The sequence below is a fragment of the Gymnoscopelus microlampas genome (genome assembly GCF_963454915.1).
Source record: "Gymnoscopelus microlampas genome assembly, chromosome: 17".
In the NCBI taxonomy this organism is placed as follows: domain Eukaryota; kingdom Metazoa; phylum Chordata; class Actinopteri; order Myctophiformes; family Myctophidae; genus Gymnoscopelus; species Gymnoscopelus microlampas.
The window spans coordinates 22,795,658-22,811,487 of record NC_139954.1 but is presented as its reverse complement, the minus strand read 5'-3'; the positions used below and the strand labels follow the sequence as shown (position 1 = coordinate 22,811,487).

The following is a 15,830-nucleotide window of genomic DNA, read 5'->3' as shown; positions in this document are numbered from 1 at the left end:
CCTCTTTTCTTATTTAAGGAGCAGGGCTGAAGGCAATGACAGCAATTACAGTGACAATGGTGAATTGTGAGAGCATGTTAACGTACGTCTTTGCATGCCGCGATCTGGTTGATGTACTCTCCGTCGGTGAAGACAATGTTCTGTCCATCCGCGTGTTGACCTGGCAAGGAGAACAGGAACACAGTTGGCTTAAATTGCATCTAATATTCAAGGTGCGCTTGCATTTATGTAAGGGGCTCGGCCTCTGCAGGGCTTGTCAAACCACGGATATCTAGATGGTGTTTTCCCTGTACCTGGCATGGTGACGGTCCCCTCATGCTCCAGGGTCTCCGGGTTGATCTTGACGGCTGACATACTATGATTACTTGTGTCCCGATACAACAGGTAGCCCTGAGGACGTGAAAAAGATGCCATTAAAATCCCCCAAAGGAATAGGGATACATGAAATGTATTTTTTTTTAACTGGGAGTGACAGTAGCTGATAGCTGAGTAGCTGATAAACATATCTCATCCTCTGCATATATTTCATATAAGCCCATTGGTCAATTTAGTCAGTGAGTTCTTGACCACGAGACATTTAGCTCCTTTGAAAATAACAAAATTTTAAAGAGATACAGTGTGATGATTAAGCATATGTCCTATTCTCCCAGAGGGCATAGCTACAGCACATCCCAAGAACTATTGACCCAAGGCCTTGAGGCCCCCCAATTACCGGCCTTGTTTAGTGTCAAACTGGTTCAAGTTAGATCAATGAAGCAAGCAAATACCACATCATCATCCTGGTTGATTTAAATTACAATTGAGATTCAATTACAATTTAAAATACACTAAACAGGTGTTGTAATTAAAGAAAAAGAAAATAAATCTAAAAACAAAGGATTAAGAGTGCACCTGAGCAAAGCCCAACCATGATCTCTTCTCCTTCCGATTCCTGATGCGAGACGTGGAGTTGTACACGTGACCCTATAGAACATGGATCTTATGTCAGCACACAAACGCAAACACAAACCTCAAATGAGTGTTGGCAAAAACATCAAAAGGAATGGCAGAACTTATAGAGGCACAATTCTCTTGCAGGTAGGATTAAAACAACATTGTGAAAATAGCACATCTACAAGCTCACTTGCGAGGCGTTGTGAGCTTGTAGATCGCCATTTTCAAAATGTTTCCCTCTTTCTTATATCATTTGACAATTTGGCCAATGTTTGACCAGTTTTTATAGTCTAATTTGTTGATTACTTTTGATGCAGTAACTTAAAGGTCCTTAAATTGTCACTTCACTGTCATCTGGGGACCCCCCAAAATGATGTGGGGACCCCCCTGGGGGTCCCGGCCGACAGGTTGAGAACCACTGCGCTACAGAAAGACACATACACACACACACAAACATAATGGCTATGAGGTGTACCCTGACGGTTCCGCTGTATCCAGAGCCCACTTTGTAGAGTCCGTCCTTGCACAGCAGGTAGAGGAAGGAGCCGTCGGTCTGTAGCAGGCAGCGCTCATCCTCGTCGATGGACACCTCCTTGAGGACCCACTTGTTCATCAGCGCTGCCCGCTTGATGCCGTTCCCGAACCAATCCTGGATCTGGATCTTGCCTACCAGCACGGCCTGGACGCTCCTCTGCAGTGCGTTCAGGATGGTGGGTACCTAGGAGAGGAGAGTTCAAGAGGCAGTGAGTAGAGGAGGGAGGTTCTCTCTGATGTCACTGGTTCTGGGGTCACTTTGACTAAAACACCTCCAAAATTAGACTGGGATTTGGCCTGTGAAATCATAGAGGCTATTTTATGATTTCTTTTACATTCTCATTTGACGTTTTTTTGGATTCGGCCTCAGGTCTAAATGGGTTAACACAATACAATTCTAGTATCACTGGAAAGCTAGCCAGCTATTTTTCTCTCTCCGCCTGACTAGTTTTACACACACTCCATCACTTGCTGGCAGCGATTACACACTCTGTTGAGCTCAGCATTCACACATGCGCGGTTGTGCACACAAAAATGCACACATGTAAGTACAACACTAAAGCACACACTTCCCGACTGCCTGCCTGCCATTGTGATGACTCATACTACAGTCAGTGCCTGGTGGCTGAAGTTCCAGAGGAGAATTATGGTCCAGCCTCTGTGGCATGGACAATCAACTTGCTTCCCATGGTATAAGAACGCTCAGCAGTTTCCTGATGCACAGAGCCAAAGAACACGGCACTGAACTAAAAAAAATATTATAATTTGGTCCCTATTCCTTTGGGTATTTTGTGTCACTGTATATTTGCACATACGTGAAATTTGCCCTCTGCATTTACCCATCCTATAACAATATTAGGAGCAGTGAGTGTTATTAGTACAGTGCGCAGGGAGCAGTTAGTGGTTAAGTATCGTGCTCAGAGACACTTCCAACACATAGACCAGGATGCTAACTAGGGACTTTCTGTTTCCCAGTCAGCCTCTCTACCCACTCAGCTACGGCCACCCTAGCAGCACTGCAGGATATTAACATAAGACTACTTCATCAATTCAAATATCTCCCATGTTAATATCCCTGGGTAAATCGGCTGCTAGACTCACACAGTGATAATGGTGTGTGTGTGTGTGTGTGTGTGTGTGTGTGTGTGTGTGTGTGTGTGTATGTATTACAAGTCACCTCAGCACAATTACATAAAAGTAGAAGCATTAATTCTGCATGCGGGTGCGGTCAAGTGGACAATGGTAGCCTACTAAATGAAATTGCTGAAACTGCTGACTGACCAGGCGATGCCATAAAATTTGCAGAGAAGTTCGTATGAAGCCAAAAACTAGTTATTCCATAAAACCTACACAAGATATTCATACGAAGAACACTGCCAAACAGCTAATGCATATTGAGAGGAAGAACGTGGAAGAGAGAGGAAAAAAGGAGACACATGAGAGAAAGAGAGAGAGATAAAGAGAGAGAGACGGAGATCAAAGGCAAATAGGAGAGGAGAGCTGGCTACAGTAATTGGCGGAAGAATGCAGGCAGGGTAACATAATAAGACAGGAGACTCAAAGAGGCTTGACATTTCCCCAATTCAATTTGGGTGCTTCAGCCGCTGCTCTGATGCACGGAGGAGCCAGAGGTTACTGTAGCCTCATCTAACTCTGCCGCCAACTGAAGTTTTCATGTTAATCCAAAAGAACATCCTCCACAAAAGAAAGCGTGTGTGTGTGTGTGTGTGTGTGTGTGTGTGTGTGTGTGTGTGTGTGTGTGTGTGTGTGTGTGTGTGTGTGTGTGTGTGTGTGTGTGTGTGTGTGTGTGTGTGTGGTAAAAAGGAGTCCTATCTCCTATGCAAAGATAGACAAGCTTTTGAACAGTACGGGGGGGGGGGGGGGGGGGGGGGTGATTCATTGGGTCTCACCTGTATGGTTTGGCATGCATGGCTGCCGTTGTTGGTGAGAATAGCAGAGACAGCCTGGAGGGTCTTGCCAGTGTCCCCCCAGGACACCACTAGGCTGAAGAGACAGGCACAAGACAGGGCAGTGAGGGCCTGACCTGTGGGGTCGTTGGGCCCTGTGCTCCGCACCGTGGTCTCCAGAAGCAGCTGGAACAAAGACTCTGAGAAAACACGAGGGTAGAGGGGGAGGTCAGAGCGGTTCATGCAAGCCGGTGATGAGACTGTGTGTGTGTTATGTGTTTCTGCATGTGTGTTCAGTCTGAGCTTGTGTGTACGATCGCCTTGCATTCATGTACAGTATATTACTGGTTTACCTAGCACATCGGGTGGCTCGGTCTGGAAGCCTTCAGGCTGTTGTCCCTGCAACATGTCCAGCAGGGCCTGCAGGCTGCGCAGGCACAGCGAGGGGTGAGAGAACCGCGTCTCCTTTATCAGCTCAAACACCCCACACAGTCCGATACCAATGATCTATGGACACACATGGGGAGGAGCACACACACCACAGTTAGGGCACTATCAGCGCAGCACTGTCACCCAGCCAGAGAATAAACTCTAATGGAAACTACATTGAAAAAAGTATCTTACCGGCATTACAGAGTCACAATCACTTTAACTGCCAAAATACAGTACAGAAATGTATCTTTTGTTGACATTGTGCTTTGGTGGTTTTGGTGCCACTGACACAAGATAAAAAGGACCACATCATCAACAGAAAACCATACGCTACTCTAATAATGCACAGATTTGGGAGGTTGGTTCTGCCTTCAAAAGACATTTGAGGCTTCTTCTTCTTTCCATGACCAGGGAAGAGATTTGCCAACAGCAGGACGTATTGGAGAGAATGTTTTCCACACCCTCATCACCATACAACAAGAGAGTGACATGCTTGTCTGTTAACTTAGTGTCCTCAGTAGTCTACGTATATGTCATCGTTACCGAGTTGAACATCCACAACCCTCAAACTGTATAATGATCAATCCCCACTTGGCAAGGGGACGCCATTAGAGTTTGTCCTGGAAAAGTCCGCCTCCGACTCCCTCAGTATAGCTTGTTAGTAAAGAGCTTGTTTTGTGGCATTACAACAAAAGCACAACATAATGTTTAACCAACAGGATTCTTCTCTATAGGGTTTAACCCATTAAGACCGGGAAAGTATCTGTCGTTTTAGATTTTAACCACTTTAACCATTATTTTATACTTTGGCTATTCAAAAATAGCAGATATACAAGCACTCAATCTGCTATTTTTGAAAAATTATGAAAATGTGTGCAAATCGTTGAATATTTATTTTTCAAAGCGAACATTTGTAACTCAAATCTTTGCTTCTGGGGGTCCCTGGAACTAAATATTTTTAGATGAGGGTCCACGGCCAAATACATATAATGTTCGGGGTCCTTGACGTGAAAACGTTTGAGAACCACTGATATTATAGCAACATACGTTTCACAAAACTGTTAGGATTTAGAAGACATTTGTAGATGCGTTCACGGATTTAATGGGTTAAAATTGTAAATGGTCCGTGTGTCTGACCATAACTCTAGACATTTGGTTTGTTGTACAAGCTGTGGTTGTCTAGAGCAGGGTGTTCCACAAGTGCCTGCTGCCGGCAGGCTAGCTTTACATTATAACGCCCAATTTTCACGGTCTTTTTTACTATTTTTATATTTTGCGTGGTGCCCCTCCTTTCTGATCGCCCTGCGCCTCCGTATACGAATGGAGATGAACTGTTCCAGTTGCATCAGAGCACATACGCGGTCACATTTATATATACACATGCGATTGTCATACACCTGCAATTCACCAAGTCCAAATGGGGTTCTGCTTCGGTCCCTTGCGTGAGTTTATTAGTAATAATCTAGGGTTTGTCCTGGTCAAGATTTCTTTGCTCCCAACTAAGAGTAATTTATCTGCTAATTTGCCTACCGATTCAATTAACCAATTAATTATCAACCAATGTGGGTAAGCTCGACGCCCCTAGAGACACTGGCATTGCAGATATTATATGTTGCTGTCAGACTTTCACTTTCAATTTCTAAATTACCAAAACAATGTTGTTTTAACCTGAAATGAAACCTAGCATTCCTGTTCTGGGGCGAACATTCGCCGAAAATAGCAGCGGCTACATTTGGCAAAGGGATTTGATGTAGAGGGAAAGAATTGTAGGATCAAGTATAGAGCGCTGGGGGACTCCGGTCGACTAAGAATAGAGTTTAAGCGGTTAACATTTGTCATGCTTGTTCTGCAAAAAAGTCTACATGTATACCGTACGTCAAGACATTGTGTCTTGTTATTTCGCATGCCAGGCATCCAACGCAGTTTGGTTGAGTTGAACGCAATGTTAGATTGTCAGCACTGTAAAATTAACAATCTGATTATTTAGGGTAGAGACGTTCGTTCGATTTGAAAATGTGGAAAGATTATCGTCAAAGTTGGACTGGAGCATGCAGATATATGGCGATGGTAAAGCCCTTTATACCTCCCTGGTAAAGTCTCAAATGGACTCCAGTGTTGTTCCTTGCCAAAAAAGAACACATCCACAAGCTAACAACGCATCACATTGCCACTCGCAGATCTGGTGCGACAGAGCAGGCATAGACAGAACGCAGTGCTGTAAAATATACAGCATACGAATTTCATCAGGCTCGCTTAATAGGGGACGCCATCTTAATTGTTACTATAATAATGGATAAAGGGCCACACAACACATCACATCACATGGGTTAATAATAATGGTCTCAATAAATATCACATATTGATATAGCCAATAAGCAGCTCCATTCCTTTCCCAGTGTGTAATGAACACCCGTCTTTTATCATATTACAGAGTAAGTCACACAAAAGGAAAAGAGCTCCACCAAGCCCAAAGTCTGTCTTCTTTACTAAGGGTTAATTAATGGTGCTAAATACTGATTGTCAGACATAAATGCACGCACTGTGGAAAGACAGCTACGGACAGCTACAAAGTATCTCTGTACTGTATACAGTTGGTGGTATATTATTATTACCACCATCATGCAGCGGTGGTAACAGCTGGAAATCGGCTCATTCTGCCACGATACTCTGACCATTTTGTACCTTGGGAAGCTTGACGGCGGGCTCTCTGTACTCCTCTTCTTCTTCGCTGTCCGAGTCGCCGCTCTGTACCGAGCTCCTGGAGGCCAGCGCCAGGGAGGCCTCACGTTGCTGCCAGTCCAGCACGCAGTGCCGCACATTGCAGTAGACGTTGAATGCCGAAGGGTTGCTGTGCAGCTTGATGTCCGGCACACAAAACGCTCCATCCAGAGTCTCTGTCTGTGGTAGGAAGGGTGGGGATGGGGTCAGGGGTTGCGTCAGAGAACAGAGGCAGGCAGTCAGTGACATTGTGCTACACATTAAACTAACCAGTGGTACATCCATCAATACTTTTCTTTCTAAAGAGGTACAGTAACTATGGCAAGATGTGTATGTGATGATACACAATATCATGATATATCCTATGTGTTCTTACGCCCCGTCCAGGACAGGCTTCAGACCGAGACGCGCCTCCTGCAGAAGACTTCTGATCTGAACCCATTTGATTTGGCTTTAGGGACCCATTGCGACTGCATGCCCTTGCTGACGTCGACCCTGAGTATGGTTCAAACCCACGAGCTTCCGCATGAAAGGCATATGCTCTAACCGTTACACTAGGGTGGCCCTAGGCAATATCATGATATATATCTTTTTTAATGCATTTATTTTGTTTCATATTATTTATAGGATTTATGAGAAAAAAAAGAGAAGAATAGACTACACATACAGTAAGCACTAGGCCTAATTTTAAAGACACGTGGCACAATCCTCAATCTTCTTGAGGAACCGAATAATAACAGGGCGCCACTTCTCCATTGAACTTCAATGGACGCAGACGCCATGTTCTTTTCTGTCGCCCTATTACTTTGAATGGTGTGCTCGTTCTTGATTGTCTGAAACATTGAGGTGGGGTGATAACTCAAGACATAATTGAGATAAAGATTGTACCTATCTGTAGTATGTCATAGCTTTGGCCCATGCTTAGAATCACAATAAATTCCACTCAGAAAGTAATAATTGATGACCACTTCCAAGTTCCAACCCACACCAAGCGGCCCACAGCAATATTATTATTGATTGAGCCTTTTGCATCATGTGAAGTTGCATTTTTGGCATTGCAATGGCAGAGGGTGATGTCATCTATTTGAGGATAGAGGTCATTCATTTTCAGCTCACACCAATTGGGGAGGAGACATCTCCTCTCATCTACTGTATGACTCCTCTGATCCTGTCCCCTCCCCTGCCAAGGGTAGCACTTCCAGCTACAGCATTCAGCAAGGACCACACTGCCTGGAAAGAGCACTTAAAACCATTTACCACATAGCAATGTAATAATGGCCCAAGCACATTGGGGACTGAGAGAAAATGGGGTTTCTTGGAGAAAAAACACACAATGCAAGGGTGAAAAAAACAACAACATATTTATGTGTTGTGTTGAATCTAGACACTAGCGATAAGCAGGTGGATTTTTGACACACAGCAGGCAGTGAATAACTTTCTTTTTTTATATGAATTTTGATTAATTTGTCATTTGTGGTTTTTTAATGCTTGAGAAAAGTGTCAAGTAAGACAAGGGGATGAAAGAGGGGAGAGGGGATAGAGAGGATCACGTAGCCTAAATAACAGTGCCTCAATTAACAATAATCTGTTGATTATTCAGTTTATAATATCCAATGTCAGCCCTACAAAATCATCAACTAGTCAATAAAGTGCAACTTCTACTATACATAATTCTCAAGTTTCTTCTGACAGTTAGCCTATTAAGCAAGCTATTTAAAAAAATCCAAAGCGCTAACTTCTGGCATTAACTGGATTTTTTAGATTTAAACAATTGTCCAAGCACTCTCTAAGAAGACTCAAGGCAAGAGTTGCTGACATTCATTCATCATGGAACTGTAGAATGTAGAAGCTGGCTAAGATGATCCAGCTCTGTACGTCGTCATCCCACTATGCTAAAAGGAAATGTGTATGCAAATTGACGCTTCTGCTTAAATTGTGTCAGCTCTGCAAATCCACTGATATTTCATCAGCTGTAAAGACGCAGAGCAATACAGACATTTCATAAAACAGCAGTTAGCCTGTCCTCCACATTTCACTAGATAACCAGTTCTGTGGCTCAACAATTAAGAAACATTTAGTGATGATTCAACGAACCACATACAAACCAAATCCTACAGTACAATACAACCACAAATTATCTACATGATAGGCCTTATCTTATGCACTGTGTCCTGAATAGGTGTTTCCTATTAAGGAGATAGGCATTTAACCTTTTCTTTTTAAATCTTTCTTAATTTGTACTGAATTCAAGTCCTGTTATAACGTGTTTCTTTTGCTTATTCTTTTATGTAAAGCACAATGAAGTGCCTTGTTGCTGAAATGTGCTATACGAATGAACTGAGATGTTACATACATAAACACCTGCACGGCTAGTTGAGTAGTCTATTAAATGGTGCCTGTAGTTTTGTTTTTAGGGACACGGGGGACAGTGAACCATGAGGTGAAGCATAGTCATAATGGTGCTCCAGCTAGAGTCCTCAGTGCACTCCTGTTGATAACCACGGAGATCCTGCCCAAAATTGCAGACACCCCTATCTACTATATAAAGTTCAAGTTGGCTGTCTGTCATATTTAGTCAATCTAGTCCAGGGGTTACTAAACATTTCAGCTCAAGACCCAAAAGATAAAGTTGGTGCTTCCCTGGCTAGGACCCAAAATAGCCCAAATACATTATGAATTCATCACTTTAGCTCCATTTCAAATACGGTGGAAATTATATATATATAAGCTCACAAGCCTATTTCACCCACGCAATGACGTTGGAACAGAGCTTGATTAGCAAGAGAGAGGGAGAGGGAGAGGCAGTGATTGCTAGGTTTTCAATGTATTGCATTCCAGGACTCACGGGGTGGCCCAGGGGATGAGTCTCAGAGAAATTCTCGTTTTTGACAAATGGTTTATGGTTATATTCATGTATGTTGAAAATGTATCTGGGTGTGGGGGGATCCTAAATGTGACAAATGTATTTGCAAAAGAAAACTATATTGTAGAACATTCTAGTAAAGTAGGCTACATAGCACCTAAATAAATGATAAATAAAGACAAAGAAGTAAAGGGTGTCCTGCGTTGAGGATATGGTGGTTATAGTATGATGAGGAGTAATAGCAGATATATATTATAGGCTACACAACAGCCTGTCTCTCTCACACACACACACAGCCAGCCAGACTGTGTGTGCGTCTCTCCATCTCTCCCCTTTCTCTCTGTGTCTCACTCACTCTCAATCACATCTACAAAACAACACCACCACCTACCAACGAGACGAGTAATTTTTTATACTTACAGCACAAATTGCGCAGTTGTGAACTTCTTATGCTTAATAATCATTTATACACCATGTAGTATTGTATGACAGCATAAAACGACTGAGCACCTCTCAGCGCGCGCGTACACACACACACACACACTTTGGTTTCAAGTAGAAGCAGATAGCGGTTGTGTTCCCTGGATGCAATGATAAGTGAGTTTAATGAGTCTACTTTCACATAAGTCAATTATTTAATTTTTCGGTACAATGAAGCCTTTGCACCCTGAATCTTTCAACACCCTGACAGCTAAAAGAAGCAAATCCATGAAGAGCCTGACGTTGACTAACAAAAACATTGAGCCACCCTTGCCTCGTCTGATGCTATCCATTCAGTCTTGTCTTCACATAATGAATGATGTAATAGACATCATTGTTCTTAGGAAAGGGCTAAAGGAGAGCACGAGCGCAAGCACTAACAGCACTTGCAGAATCACAACCTTTCACCTTCAAAATGATGACTTTACTGAAACCAGCCAAATCCAACCTTTACTGAAACCTGATGATGCAAGTGTGCTTTTCCAAAACAGTGAACAGCAGCAAGAATTTCCACAATGGATTATTTCCAAATTAGTCAATCTACTACAGTTGATCGACAGGAGAATCCAACATCATCAAGATTAATGATCTTGGGTCAATAATGTAGGCCACATCTAACTTCATGGACACACCTATCATCCATGGATTTGCCATAAATATTTCAAAGATTTAGCTCTATGCTAAGACTAGCCTGAATAATCTGGAGTTTTCAGCTCTAGACCTTATGAATTCTATAACAAGGCTGATAATATTCTGTAATTTGATACCACTGTGGTGTGCTTAGAAGCATTAAATGATACAGTAGCTTTTGAAACAGGCACATTTAGACACATATCCTGTCTGCAGAGGAAAAAGACATTACTTCATTCTCCTCGTTGGAATTATAGGCCGTCTCTTTGCCCCGACTCCACCCCAGCATGTTTGCAAGCACAGGGGCAGACAAAGACGGAGACGAGGTCCTTTTAAACCACGCGGTGACTGTGTCAGAGTTAGAGGCGTGACAGAGCCAGAGAGTGAGCACAACCCATCCAAACACAGCATGACTGCCCGTGTGACTACCCATTTGCCAGCCAGCTAACTCCACCACTCCCTTGTGGCTCTGCCTCTATAGGGATCTAATAATAATAAATGCCAGGTTATATTCTATTCAATGTATGGAGACCTAAAACAACCCTCTGGTTTGTCTGCCTAGCGAGCGTTTGGGGTACAGGGGGACAGGAGATTAAGGCTGTATTGTGTCTATGACCTTCTCTAAGGCAATCACATTAATCTCTACCCTCTGCCAGCACGCTGCTCTAGTCTAAGCACAAGGGGGAAACCAAATGGAGCAATGAAGTTAATCCGAAAACAAATGTGCAATACCACACAGCCAACCAGTCTTAACGGAAAGAGGAGAAGGGAATGATCCAGTGACAGAAGAGGGGATTATGTTTGTTGACAGAGTTTGGTAGGCAGCTAGTTAACACACACACTCTACATATGTAATCTACAGGCATACAGACAGACACACATCTGATGCTTTGGATGGAGATGAAGGCAGGCAACCGTTGCCATGGAGACGTGGCACACATTAGGTCGCTCAGCAACAGGCCATCATTCCCAAGCCAGCACCACTCCCAGCACTGCCTCTCGTCCTTTCTCTCCATCCTTCTGTCTCTCACTCACTGGCACCTGATCAGCCCTGCCAATTAAAACCATGTTCCTGGCAATCAACTTAAAGATTGCGGGGGGAACCTAATCCATTAATGTTGTTATCATCAATCTGCTGAGTTCTTTTGTTGGGGAGTGAAACTCGCAAGCAAGGTCCTGACCATGCACAGCTAAACCCAGGGCAGCATATGCAAATGTGTTTGTGCAAATTCAATCTTCCTGAGATTTGGTTTTGTGTTTTATTGTCATGAATACCTCAAATGTATAATCTTTAATTATATAACATAAAGACATAATATTTAGTCCAATTTTGTCAGTGAATAAGTATTGGATTGGTACAATAACCGTATTACCTCGGTTATGTGTTGCATACCGCAGGGTTGAGCTCATTACCGTCATCACTGCAAAAAAAAAAGGAATGTCGTACTATGTTCAAAAGCATCTTAACTCATTGACTGTCCGAGTTAAAACATCGTCTATGGCTGCCCTTGCCAGCGATTCCGAGCGCTTTCACTAACCTCTTCACAGCGATCCACCCGCCGATCGCTTTAAAAGACGTAGGGGGGTCTCATAGAATCAGAGGAAAAATTGTGCCGCTGCGATAATCAATTCCATAGTTATTGGCAGTTGAATGTAGCTTGTTTTCACCAAAAAGAAATAGAAAGCAGAGAAAATTTGATTTTTATAAATCCTATACACGGTAACTAAACCATCTTGATTTGGTTGTGATCACGTGGTCTTTGGCTCTACTCTTCATACAATCATCATCATGATTCACAGGCTGCGGAACAACGCCCTGTAGCGTAAACCACTGAAAACACCACATGACGAGTGACTCATCAATGGCGGTGTGAGCCTTGGGTTGAAATGACGAGCATACTCGTCAATGGCAGTCAATGAGTTAAGAAACTAAACTTAAGTTGCTCGTCAATTCAGCTTCACGCAAGGGGACAGACCATTATAAACATTATGGGGACTTTCTTTTGTGGGTCCAATTATTAATTCTTTCTTTGGTACGTGTACTTGATATCAACTTATAACATTGAACTGAATATACACACACACACACAATTTACACAGACAAAAGGCAGACACATAAAGTAAAGATTTGGACTTCAGAGAAATGTGTTTGCAATAAGCATTTGCAATCTGTGGTAATGCCCATACAGTTGATGCTAGCCAGTTGACATTATTCTATTCACCAATGGCCATGTTGTTACACTTATTTTGTAAGCCAAGTGTTAGGTCACCTATTTAGGCACATTTTAGCTTTGGGCCAGATGACAAGGGGAAGCTGCCGAATTATGCTGCAATTGTGGCGGGGAAAATAGCGCAAAAGATCGCATCGTAGAATTAACCACCCAGTGGTGTTTGCCAGACTCAGGAAGAAGAGGAAGAAATATTACACTTAAAAAAAACTACCACCATGGACCATTTTGTTCAAGTATTGTGTTGGAAAAACCACCAAACTGCCGGGACACTTTGTTTTTACACCATGGTAAGAAAGAAGAGTCATACTATCACAGCCCTAATTAACGGCGTTAAGAAAATGTGGATCTACTGGTTAAGCTGTAACCGTAAAACAGTGCCGTTAACTGTTGGCCCACATTAGGGCTGTCCCCTAAAAGTCGACGCGTCGGGCGAGGAGCCTGACGCCGACTCGCATTCTCAGTCGAGCCGTCAAAAAAAAAAAAAAAAAGAAGAAGCAAGCATTGAAAGAAGTGGAGGAGGAGTGGTTGCATGTGAAAAATGACAGTGAAAGCGAAAGTGAAAACGAAAGTGAAAACAACAAGTTTGGAAGCATTTCGAGGTTATGAAGGACACAGACCCAAAAAAAGTCCAGCGTTTACTCTTTAAAGCAGCTAGCACTAACACACAAGATTTTTTTGTGATCTTATAAAACGACTCCATCGACTCTGCATTAAACCCGCGACTCTGAGTCGACTCAATAAATCCTGAGTCGGGGACAGTCCTAGCCCACATTGTGCAGTCAACTGCTTGTTCGTATTAACAAGCACATCACAAAGGTTTTGGTAGAGTTACAAATAATCAAGTTATTTTATATCCAACCCTTAAAAATATGCAACCCTTTCACTGAATGTCACAGGATAGAACAGTAGCATAAAAACAAATAGATTACATTTAGTACAACTAGATTTATCCTTCACTAAGCGATTGTCCAATGCTAGCTTAGCAACCTCTGCTAAAATGGCATATGGCCTGGCACTCTTCGGTCACCTATCATAGCTGTCAATGTTAAATCGTCCACACACACATACATTTAAAACATGAATTGCAAGAATAGGAATACCACACAAGAATCACAGCGTAAGTATTCATTCCTTTTTTTGTCTATTAACTGCTACTATTTGTAGTCTTACTTACCGTGCGGTACACCAAACTCTCTTGTCTGTTGATAATGAAGTTAAACTAGTTGATTGATATTAGTTAGATGCTGTTTCTCCCTCCAACATTTCCCTGTGTTTAGATGTTGGAATAGTAATATCATGCACATTTTTCCAGTGCATAGGCTACTGCAGGCCTTGTTGACTAGATTTAAAATACATTTAATACATACTTAGCGAAGGGTCATTTAACAAGTGACACTACACAGGAGCAGTTTAATACTGATATCAAGTGTGGGAGTCTAGGGATCTTACCTTTGTTCTTGCTTTGACTTTTGACTTGACCTTCTGTCGTCTTTTCAGCTTCTTCTTACTCAAAGCCTTTTTTCCCCTGAAAGTAAATAAAGATCAGCATATTAGTATTATTGAAATAAGTATTGCATAGGATAATGCCACAACCCAAGGTTAATATAAATAAAATATGTGACCTTTTAATTACTGTGATCAGGCAGACAGTTAGGCGAGTGGGGGAAGATTCCTAATCAGCAGCACCCTGCCACATTCTACTTCAGCAGAGCTGGGCAATATATCAATATTATATCGATATTGGGATATGAGACTAGACATAATCTGAAATTTTGGATATCGTAATATCATAAGGCAAAAAAGTTGTCTTTTTCTGGTTTTAATCACGTAAGTCTTATTTCATACTTTCAAAAGTTTCCAAAAATAGCAAAATAGCAGATCTACAAGGCAAGCTTACGACACATTACATCATGGCACGTTGTGAGCTTGTAGATTTTTTTAAAGTATTTAAAGTATTATTATATTATCGTCACAATACAATATTATCGTCACAATACGATATTATCGTCACAATATCGATACAGCTATTTGGTAAAAAATGCAGTGATATTTGATTTTGTCCATATCGCCTCAACCCTAACTTCAGGCTAGGCATAAAAAGGAAATTATCCTGCATCGTATGACCATTATGTCTGATGAAAAATGACATGTAGCCACAACTACATTTACAACAGTGGCCCTGGAGGATGACCAGAAGGTCCGCAGTTCGATCCCCAGCTCTTCCTGCTTTTGTGTCAAAGTGTCCTTGAGCAAAACGCTGAACCTCTGATCCCTCCCAGAGAAGTTAGGATGTCCACTGCTCTTAATAGTTAGGATTGGGTCAAATTTAGACAAAGAATTTCTCCATGGGAATCAACACAAGTTACTAACAAAAAACAAATAAAAGAACACCCTACTATCGTTCTACAATTTCACCTTATAAGCTGGCCTATGTTTTTGTCAAGTGTCACAGTTTTCAGTAGACTATATGTTTTAAAAACAGTATACCGAGATAGATCACAAAGATTACAGTGGTCACAGCTTAGAGGCTGAACATCTTGACATGGCCCTAAACACATAAATTAGTATTAGTGGTAAACTGAATTCCCTTTCTCAAGCTTTTGACAATGATATTGTTTCATGTAGACAAGAGACATCTACTTTATTATAGATTTACAATGCAGGCACTGTAAGGATAACCACCCTGGGCGCTTCTTTGGAACTAATCACTATCAGTGTTAATTCTTTACACCATGTGCTGACCTGATACAAACCTATAAGTATTCAACTTTCATGAACATACAAACTATTTGAAATCCAACACTGCCTTGAGAAATGGTGGTCATCCTAAGCATACAATGACATTCTGGGTGTTAACATTTCTCACCAACATCCCAGCCAAATCCAGTCTGTTTATTCACAAGCAAAGTCAGTGAGTGACAAACAGCCTCCCCCAACAATTGCCTAAAACCTATTTCTGTTTTGTCTCTTTGGGCACTGCTTGCGTAATTCATACAGGTATCATATTTAGAAATTATATCAGCAACACTCGTGTTGAAAACAAGTTAAAATCATATTCACAAATGTAGGACTTATAGTTTAAGCAGCATTCAATTATTTTAC

General features: G+C 42.0%; 1 protein-coding gene across 25 annotated transcripts in view; it reads right to left on the bottom strand.

The window, feature by feature from the left end:
• mycbp2 (MYC binding protein 2) overlaps positions 1–15,830 on the bottom strand; it is an 80,873-nt gene that overhangs the window by 61,987 nt on the left and 3,056 nt on the right. For all 25 annotated transcript variants that reach the window (XM_084083664.1, XM_084083682.1, XM_084083675.1 and 22 more), the window contains exons 2-9: positions 14,178–14,253; positions 6,489–6,704; positions 3,728–3,881; positions 3,378–3,574; positions 1,409–1,651; positions 892–963; positions 294–390; positions 87–160 (exon numbers count right to left, since the gene is read on the bottom strand). In XM_084083664.1, the coding sequence (XP_083939790.1) occupies positions 87–160; positions 294–390; positions 892–963; positions 1,409–1,651; positions 3,378–3,574; positions 3,728–3,881; positions 6,489–6,704; positions 14,178–14,253 (1,129 nt within the window). The remainder of the gene's footprint in view (positions 1–86; positions 161–293; positions 391–891; positions 964–1,408; positions 1,652–3,377; positions 3,575–3,727; positions 3,882–6,488; positions 6,705–14,177; positions 14,254–15,830) is intronic.